Raw genomic sequence first — 10,910 nt, 5'->3', positions numbered from 1 at the left:
ATGTAGGCGACATATTTCAACAAGGTTTTCAAAGTGTCTATTGTTAATCACAAAAGTTAGGCTACATCAGGCTACAAGACCGATATAGACGCTCGATCGCGAACAGAAGTTTCAATCATGGCAACAGTTCCTTGAATCGACCCCATTGAAAGTCAATTGAACACTTCTCACACGGATATATAGTGCGCTATGTGGGGCGGAGTCAAAGGTTCCGCTCGCTTATGTGGGTGCTGTACAGTGCAGTGCTTTGAGACGCAGCCCCGCGCGTACGCGCATGCAAGACAGGTAGCGGCTGAGTACAGGGTGATTTGTGAGACGCTAAGGTGACAGTTCTTCTGCGGGAGGTTTATCTTTTCTTCGTTGCCGGACAGTAAAACAGCGAGACAACGGTAAACTAATTTGGTTTGTCTCTAGTTTCATACAAAATACTGAAAGTTGCCACTACCAGAAATAGAAGCGTGAATTCACGCATGTGAATTCGTCAAACAACTTGTTTGACACTTACAACACTGCGTGCGCGCTGACACACTGAGATGCTCGTTTGAACTGTTCGCTTCTGCATTTATATTTGTCATGTTAAAAACTGTTGATTTAAAGACGTGCTTAAATGCGTGAAATTTGTTTTAGACAAATGTTCCGTAAAATTAACATTAAATATAATGTTGGTCTGGATAGTGAAGGAAAACCATGAAAGTGGTTGAGAGAAATCCAGAGTATGCAATCTAGCTAAAATATAACCTAGAAAGCGTTGCTACTTTGAAGAAGCTAAAATATGTAACTATAATAGGCTATGGCTATATATAATAATTTCATTTCTTTTGGTCGCCTTTTCCACTTCAGTTTCCAATTTCCCCTTTTCTAGCAATTAAAAGTGATCTTAATATCAACTGTAAAATTACAAACAATGCAAATTGTTTCGCTTTGTTTTACTTGTAGCCTACATACAGTAGGCTACGTAGTGTGAAGTAGTAAGTTTATGCTCTGAGCCTCTGCAAAAGAGCACATACAGTTACACAAAGAGATCATCTATCGAGGGAATGAGACTTAAGCTAAGTGTTTATTCATGAAACAACTTCCCCGTAACAGCAGTCAAATCAGCTTTCAGTCTTTATATGCCTTTTTTGTTATTCTCTCTCTTTATTTTAGAGTCTGTATTGATCTGGTGATGTTTGCATGAACTCTGAGGCCTGTATATCAAGGTTAAGAGATAAATGGGAGATAGAAATATGATTTAAAAAATGCCAAACGCAGTTTTCATTTGAATCCACATTTATTCATATTTTCACATTGTTTTAGCCTGTTATCTTGATATTCCAGACTGACAGATGTGAAATAGTGCAGATCTGTAAAGGAAGTGTGACAAGTTCAACAGCAGTTCTGACAGTGTACAGAATTATTTAATCAATTTAATAACAAATTATATTATCAGCAAAAACTGAATGTCACAATTGAGTAAAATTTGAATTTCACAATTTCATTGAACATCTTCATATTTGGTTCATCCCTCTTTTGCTTTAATGACAGCAGAATAAACTAAATAAACGTACGATCATGCATCTCCTGCATGATTTGATATGATCCAAAGAGCATCTTTTTTCGGAGAACATCTGACAAATGATCGATGTCACAAATCTACTTATTTAAATAATGACCTAGGAATAATGAAGAATATTGAATTTGTTTTAGTGTGGAATTTTAAACCCTGTATGAGAAAGTTTTGGTTTGAATTTTTGATAAACTTTGAAATATTAACCCACCTTAAAGTATCTTTATGCAAAGAATGGATATAATTGGCGTATTCTATCTCTCGGTCTCATCTCTCTGAATTCTCATTCATAGCCAGATTAAGAGAGATTAATCCACAAAACCAAAACAGACCATTTATCCTCCTCACAAGCTTCCTAATTGTGTATCATTGAACAGAGAACAGAAACAGAACAGTGTTTGTAACATTTGCAGTCAGGTTTCTAATCATCATGGATGGCACACTTTGCACTCCATTTAATGTGAAATTGTTGCTTTTTGAACACGTGTCGTCATTTGGCCCCCTCTGTCTCTGTCTGCGTTGCGGCAGGAGCTCAGACTCAGTTTAGGCAAAGATAACTGAGCACCGTGGAACTGACAAAGCACATTAACATGACTGACAGATCAGCTCTTGCATCTAATCGCTGCTCATCTGAGAAATGGTTTTTCACAAGGGCAGAGGGGAGAATGAGGGACAGACGACTCCAAATCCATGTGGCTCAGTGTAATCAGGAGGTGACAAATTGAAATAGATGACATCGAAAACTATGCCAGAGTAGGACTCTGCAAACCAGTACAGTAAAAATAGCATGTACAGTATAAGAACAAAAAGATCACATGAGATTTAATTGCTATCGTTATTATTGGGACAAAATATGGACAGAAGTTTGTTTTTTCTCTTTTTAGATCATCGATAGTCTAATCCAAGAGGCATGATTAGATGCACATGCATTTCTTTGAACGAATGCACAGTATTTTATGAAGAGAATATACATCAGCCCTAATATTACTGGTGCGATTGCAGGGATAAAACGTCATTTCAACTATGAGACAATATCACATCTGTTGCAGCTGCAGCATTGTTCATTAACAGCTCTGTTAGAAAATAACCTGTTACATATTACGAGGAATCAAAATGTCCTTTAAAAGAGAAGAGCCTGATGCACTAAGAAAATAATATTTAGCAAAAATGACTTCTACGGCATTGTGACGCCAGAGAGATTAACAGATCAACACATGCCTGTCCTTATTTACTCTTCTATGACACCTGTTGGGTTGTTGATTATGCTCGTGAAATGGGTGTTTCTTAAAAGTGCAGAAGTAAAAGGTAGAAGGTCCATGTAGGTCCATGTAGGAGGAGTGTTTTTTGCAAGGCGGTAAACCATTCTTGAACATTGAGGCTGGGACCAAAGTTTTTTTTTTTTTTTTTTTTTTTTTTTGTGGGGGTGTAATATGGTCTTTAAATTGAAAGGAATTAAATAATTAAAGTATTAAAAGGGATTTAAGGAAAAAAGGAAGAAAAAGAATGGTATAATTGTATAATTGTAGTTGTGAAGTAATCAATTAAAACTATTTACAAATAATATTTTAATATAAAATATGCACACATTCACATACACAGACAAGTATATGGTGACATATTTTGGCCATCTCATTGACATTGACGAGCGCTGTTAGACCACTGAGGAGGACCGGCCTAAAAATGTAACTTTAAAAACTTTTTGTCATAACATCAAAAAGAGCGGTGTGTTGTAAATACGTTGTATATCGCTGTCTATAGGCCTGTTCACACCAAGGACGAAAACTATAACGATAACAAAGATAGAATTCTTCTAAAAATATAAGAATAGACACATTATAGAGTCCACACCACAACTATAATGATAAAGGCACCAAGAAACGATATCGTTGGAATCACTTTCAGAACTACTTTTTTTTCAGCTGATAGACGATAAAAACATTGACAGCCCATCAGAATCCACATGACTTTGAAGAGCTTGAGCTTTTAAAGCGGCAGACGACAAAACTGCAGCGTACACTTTTAAGCACACACAGTTATATAGTTAGCATTCTTGGTGTGAACGAGCCTTATATTTATATATACAGTATATGAAGAGTTCAGATGCAAAAGCCTCTAAGTGCCATTTGAAATTTTCTTCTAGAATGATCATTTTTATCAAGCTCGTATATTTAAGTTCAGTAATTTCACTTAAATGACCATTCATAGGTAATTTTCATTGCCATTTAAGTGAAATTACTGAACTTAAATATACGAGCTTGATAAAAATGATCATTCTAGAAGAAAATTTCAAATGGCACTTAGAGGCTTTTGCATCTGAACTCTTCATATACTGTATATATATATATATATATATATATATATATATATATATATATATATATATATATATATATATATATACATACATATAAGCCACTTTTATTTCCCTCTCACGTGTTTTCTCATGTACCGTCACCATCTCAAATGGTGGATGGGGAAGGACATGCATCATAATACTGTGATTAAATATAATTTAATCTGCATTTCCTCCTCAGCTGTTTGTGAATCTCTCCTTTCTACTGATGCAAATGATCCTGATAACCAGCATCCCTTTCTTTTCTATACACTCTTTCTCTTTCTATTCGGAGGAGAACAGAGAAGACCTTTAAACTTCTCAACCAATCTGGTTAAAAAGAAGATCAACCAACTTCGTTAAAATAAAAACAATCTCTTAAAGATAAACTCCCATGCACCCACTGCAAATATGAAGGATTTTCATAAAAATTGTATTTACAGTGTCCTTGTTACACGCTGCATGTAGTTACTATAGTAATAACTATAAATTATGCATAATTACATGCAACTAACCATAAACCAAATACTATACTATACTATACTAATCTTGTAGTAAGTACATGCAGCTAATTATTATTACTCAGTACGTAAATGTATTATTACGCCGTAACACGGACACCTTAAAATAAAGGGTAACCAAGTTTTTGATGTGTTTATAATGGACTGGCTTAAAGGGTTAGTTCACCAAAAAGAAGCTTTAAAAGCTTCAAAACATTATAAGTAATAATGACTTAAATGTTTGTTTCCTACTTTAAAGTTATCTTACAAGTTTAGACAACCTGGATTATACAGTAGCACACGTGTGAATGGACTACGTGTATGTTTTGTGATGCCACAATTAATTTTACTTCATTAATTTAACACCGGCATCTTTCTGTTCTTTAGGTGGAGTTGTGATGGCCTCCTGATGCCAGTTAAACAAGTGTATACTCAGACACCCTCAGATCACAGATAGTGTATTATAGTAAGTCTTGACCTCTTCATTCATAATTATGGGTTAATACAATAATTGACCTGCTTCATTCATTTCTTTACCTTTTCCCCCCATTAAAACCTTTAGGACGGTCAAATCTTAAGCTATGATAAGCATTGAGTAGCCTTTTTCTCACCAACTTGCTCCCCTTTAATAAAGATGCACTTTTGCATTGCATACAATTGTGACTAGCCAGCTAACCACAGCTGCACGCTTTTGCTTAGCAAGAACATCAGCAGGAGTTTGACCTCTCTGGTCTCTCACAAGCCGGTGGTTAACACATTTACTCTTCATTTTCTGGTGCTTTCATCAGCCTGGCTTGTCTAACCTGTAACCTTTCTCTATCTCTTTAATGGCAGCTTATAGACCCTCTCCTCTGTTCAACTCAGTATTTTATCATGGAGGCCAGGGGAAAGTATGACTTCAATGGCACAGCAGAAGATGAGCTCAGCTTCCGGAAAGGAGACATTCTGAAGGTGAGTGATAGAGGACCCAAGCACACAAACTAAAAGCTCTTACTTGGTTTCAGAGTTGTGAGGCCCTTGAGTCAGGGCTTTAAAACACCGCTCACTGCAAGCGCCATTCTATGCATTGACCGCCACATGAAAAGCATTACAGATGCTAGTAAAAAAAACGGAATGTGAAAAGTGTAGACAGAGAAAACAAGTATAAGACAAATCCAGCTATTGTTTTGATACATTGCAGAAAGAAAAAAATGGGCTCGCTGAACATGGGCTCATAAAACTCTGGATGCTTCATGACTGCACAGAAAATGGTTGAGGTTTTAAACACAAATGGCGGTGTGAATCTGGACCTACACACTAGGACCTTCACGAGCACACTCTACCACTCCTGCAGTTACTCTATAGCTAGTGCCAATGCATTGGGCAAAGTTAATGTGAGTCATATGATGACTGTCCACTGTTAGTTTTTATTTTTTAAATAAAGACAATTATGCATAGCATAAAATATAATAATATTTTTAAAAAAATACAAATTAAAAAACTGTAATCATGATGATTTTCAAAAATCAGAATTATGACATTAAAGGAACACTCCACCGTTTTTTCATATTAAACTGTTATTCCCTTAACTAAGACGAGTTGATGCATATCTCTCTCGTCTCAGTGCGTGCACTCAATCGCTCTGACACGCGGCGACACTTTGATAGCACTTAGCTTAGCCCAGTTCATTCATTAGGATCCAAACAGAGAGGAAGTTAGAAGCTACCAAACACCTCCACGTACAAATACAAGTTACACGAGTAGTTATATGACCACGTATGGTGACACAAAATAAAACGTGGCGCTTTTCTAAGCGGGTAAAAAGGATAACTATAATGTAACCCACTTAGAAAAGCGCCACGTTTTATTTTGTGTCACCATACTTGGTCGTGTAACTACTCATGTAACTGTATTTAAATAGTGAAAACGTGGAGGTGTTTGGTCGCTTCTAACTTCATCTCTGTTTGGATCCTAATGAATGAACTGGGCTAAGCTAAGTGCTATCAAAGTGTCGCCGCGTGTCAGAGCGATTGAGTGCACGCACTGAGACGAGAGAGATATGCATCAACTCGTCTTAGTTAAGGGAATAACATAGTTTAATATGAAAAAAACGGTGGAGTGTTCCTTTAATGTCATAATTATGACATTAAAGGTTGATTTACTTTTTGTATCATATTTCAGCTTTTTAAGTCATAAATTACTTTTTATCTCATAATTTCAACTCATGTCGTAAATATGTCCTTGCATTTCATAAATTTAGCTTTTTATGTCATAATTATGTTTTTATCTCAAATTATCTCATAATTTTTAATTTTTTAACTCATAGTTATGACTTATAATGTCATATAAATAAAAATATCTATCTCATAACTAATATTTACCAAAGCATGATTGTTTTATGTGACAGAAATTCATTTTGACAAATACTACTCTAAACAGATCCTAGGATCTCAAGACGACTGGTTCAAGGCAGAGCTACACGGTCACGAGGGCTTCGTACCAAAAAACTATGTTGAAAGGCAAATGCCAAGGTGAGCTCATGTGATATTTATCTTTGCAACCACATGCAAATAACCTGTGAGCATGTAGTAGTTAATAGTGAGACCTGAATAAGCACATGTGTATTTGGATTACCTCTCCAGCTGGTTCAAAGAGAGCGCCACTCGTGGTTCGGCTGAGGACATGCTTAAATCCCAAGACGTGGGTGCTTTTCTGATCCGTGGCAGCCAGAGTTCCCCTGGAGACTTCTCCATCTCAGTCAGGTAAAACATTTAGTGGAATTAGTGGATTAATATTAGGATGTCAGATTTAATTTTTTGCATCAGCACATATCCGTTTTGTTTTGCTTGTGTGTTTCCTTAAGTTCACTGTAATCAGCGTAAAATTACACGAAAAGAAAATAATGTTGAAAATGTTGTCCTAGTACTAATATTTCAGCTGGCCAATGAAGGTCACCCTTAAAGTGCTGTGAATCTGTTATCCCACAAATTGTAATGTCAGTGCTTAAGCCATGAGGCTGAAAGATCCTCATTGACTAGAGGCTCACACCTGAGCCATTTCAGGCCCACACACACTGAATCTGGCCTATGGAAACACTCCATCAATAATGCATCTATAACATCCATCTTATTACAGCGGTCAGACAGTCCATTTGTTTCAGCCATCCTCTCATAAATCACCCATACAGTAGGTCCTAACTGAATGCACTGTGCAAGACTGAGAGAGAGAGAGAATGAGCAAGGGTTCCCTCTAGTGCAGAGAGTGGGTTGTGCAGCTTTTGTTAACCGTAGTTTAAAAAAAAAAGTCTGTCATATGACCAAACGAGACACTGAAATAAGTGTGAACATTTCGGATTTAACTATATCTCACTTTGTTTTTTCCACTGCTCTACAGACACGAGTATGATGTACAGCATTTTAAAGTTATGAAGGATAAATCGGGCCAGTACTACCTGTGGACGGATAAGTTTACATCTCTGAACAAGCTTGTGGAGTTTTACAAGATCACCTCCATATCCAAGCAGAGGGAGATATTCCTAAGGGACGGAAGTGGAGATGAGCCAAGAGCACCTCCGTCTGTAAATAAACTCTAGATTTAAATCAATAAATACAGTAGGTTTGCTGTTAATCTTCTAGGTCTCTGTTTATAATGAATCTCGTAACAGAACTCCAGTCAAACTTAATCATTAAACTCTCGTTTTACCTTCTTTGAACTAATCCATTTGCTGATTTCACTCTTGCTTCTCAAGAGATATCTGATGTAAGACCATCAAAAAGTGAAGCTTTGTGGGGCAGATTTTAATTTCTAAGTTTAGATATTATCAATGCACTATATGAGCAGATTCTGTCAAACGTGGCTTAAATGTGAATGAATCTGAGAGTCTGTGTACAGGAGATAAATAATGATCAATAATTGGTCCTTATTTTCAGTTAAAGAGTCAACCAGAAGCTCGGCCTCCCCCAGGCGGTGGTTATGGCGGTCCACAAACCTCATCACAACACCGCAACACAACAGATCAAACTCACAACCAGAAGGTACAAGCATGTCAACGGTCAAACCCCAGCTGTGCATGCATTTAAAACTGAAAAACCTTGCTGAATTATTAAAAAGCTTCCATTCAAAATGGAAGTATACCTGCTCCAACTAACCAACTGTAACCTACAGGAAAACAGATAATTAAAAGCTTAAATATTAAATATTGTATAAATAAAATATGTATTACATTTTAATTGTATTATATATATATAACAATTTAATAAATAAAGCTATGCTCTTTTTTTTAGAGTAAGAGAGGAAGTGTTGAGGAGAAAGCTAACACTGTGGGTCACCAAGGGAGGAACAGTCCAGCCCCTCGGCGAACCTCTGAAACTTTGCCTTCTCCGGTATGATACCAGAAATCTCACTTGCTCTCAAGGCTTAAACACTGTCTTGTGTGAACAACTTCTTTTTTTCTTTTGTTTTTGTTTTTAAAGTGATTTGTTTCATATTTTGTTAAAATACTTTCCTGTCCCAGCTTAAAGGGATAGTTCACTTTGAAATTAAATTTTGGTATGTTTTAGCTTACCTCAAGGGCATCCAAGATGTAGGTGTCTTTGTTTCCGCAGTAGTTTCAATTTTGATATTTTTAGGTCAAATCGTTCTTGTCTGTCAGTCATATAATGCAAAGAGTCAGTCAAACTGTCTCAAAGAGCATGCACAGAGAAGTCCAAATTAAACAATTCCCCATCGTAAGTACACATTGATGGCCTAAGACACGAAACGAGCGGTTTGTGTGAGAAAACGAACAGTATTTATATCGTTTTTACCTCTACACAACCACGTCCAAGTGATCTGAGGGTGCGCGCGCTTCCTGGTGTGTGACATGTTCGCGCGTTCTGGCTTAGTCTGTGCAAGCGCCGGAAAGTGTACAAGAGGTAAAAACGATATAAATACTGTTCGTTTTCTCACACAAACCGCTCGTTTCGTGTCTTAGGCCATCAATGTGTAGGCTACTTACGATGGGGAATTGTTTAATTTGGACTTCTCTGTGCATGCTCTTTGAGACAGTGACCATAGACCTGCATTATAGGACTGACAGACAAGAACGGTTTGACTTAAAAATATCAAAATTGAAACTACTGCGGAAACAAAGACACCTACATCTTGGATGCCCTTGAGGTAAGCTAAAACATACCAAAATTTAATTTCAAAGTGAACTATCCCTTTAATATGCTGAGACAACCAGCCAATGGTGTGCGTTTGGGAGTTAGGACTATCTTTTTGTCCAGCCAATAGAAAGTAGGGGGTGTTTGAGAAACTTGTTTGTGTTACATTGTCAGTCTGTTTTGATTTCTGTCTTTGTCTGTGTTTTGTCTATTAGTTCAGTTTAGTCTTCCTCTGCCCCTGCCTGTTTGTTTCCATAGTTACTTATTGATTCATTTGTTCAGTTCAGGTGTGTCTTGTTAATTTGCCTCTTTAGTTCTGTCTATTTATACCCTGTGTTCTGTCTTGTTCTTTGTCAGTTATTTTACGTTGCGTGTAGGTTTTTTGTTCTGAGTTTATTTTTAGCTTGAGATTGTTTATTAAATATTACTGCTGCACTTAGATCCTGCTTCTGCCTCTGCTTCAACCAAAATTGTAACAATTTTGGCAATTATTTTTTCGTGATGCTAGTGGCACAGAAACGACACACTTCACCTTTAAATGCTACCGGTAGTTATATAAATATACAGAAAGATATTAGTACATTTTATGGTACTACTGACACTTTATTGTGTGTGTGTGTGTGTGTGTGTGTGTCAGAGGTCAACCATACAGGTGAGAGCTGTATATGACTTCACTGCAGAGGAAGATGACGAGTTGGGCTTCAATGCTGGTGACACCATTGAAGTACTGGACCGTTCTGATGCATCGTGGTGGAAAGGTCGATTGCGCGGCAGGACTGGACTATTCCCTGTCAATTACACAGAACAGATCTGATATCTTCGACTGCCTGGAGGTGTGGAATCACCATACTAAATCCATCGTACTCTCGCCAAATGCCTGCCTATAATGTATGGACTGGTTGATTATTTTTAAATTACTTTTATAAAGCTGGCTGCAGAACATTTGAAGAGAAGTGAGAAAAAGACATTACTCATGAAGGTCTTTCTTGCTTCTCTTTTTTTTTTAATACATAACTATACGTTTTTTTTTTTGTTTTTTTTGTACAAATAAGGTACGAAGGAAGGACTATATCATTTCCCTTATGTCAAATTCTCCTAATGACTAGACGGTTTCCCTTATACAGTATGAATTACTGAATTATACAGTACATTCTGTAGCCCATCCAATGACCGTTTTATCGCTATCATGTCCAGTTCATGTTTTTATTTTAAGATTTTCAGTAGAACACACTAACGCAAGAGAAGGTGTTACAGTAACAAGCAAAGCTTTCATGTTACTGTACCAATTTTTGTACTAAAAATCTGTCGTTTGTCAAGATAGGCCTATGGCACAGGCAGAATAGCTATGATTATTGTTTTACTATGCAGTATGGAAAATACAGATGGCAAATATGATGATACCAGCGGTA

The 10,910-nt window shown here is 36.8% G+C and overlaps 1 protein-coding gene across 1 annotated transcript; it reads left to right on the top strand.

The window, feature by feature from the left end:
• The first annotated feature begins 241 nt into the window (after nt 1-241).
• grap2a (GRB2 related adaptor protein 2a) lies at nt 242-10,541 on the top strand. The gene is made up of 9 exons (XM_079889669.1): nt 242-389; nt 4,766-4,844; nt 5,213-5,329; nt 6,797-6,888; nt 7,000-7,119; nt 7,751-7,934; nt 8,287-8,391; nt 8,641-8,739; nt 10,139-10,541. Exons 3-9 carry the CDS (start codon nt 5,252-5,254, stop codon nt 10,313-10,315), a joined length of 855 nt encoding a protein of 284 aa, XP_079745795.1. The 5' UTR covers nt 242-389; nt 4,766-4,844; nt 5,213-5,251; the 3' UTR covers nt 10,316-10,541.
• Nucleotides 10,542-10,910: the final 369 nt, after the last annotated feature.

This window comes from Squalius cephalus, assembly GCF_949319135.1.
Source record: "Squalius cephalus genome assembly, chromosome: 1".
Lineage (NCBI taxonomy): Eukaryota > Metazoa > Chordata > Actinopteri > Cypriniformes > Leuciscidae > Squalius > Squalius cephalus.
This window is presented reverse-complemented; position numbering and strand designations above follow the sequence as displayed.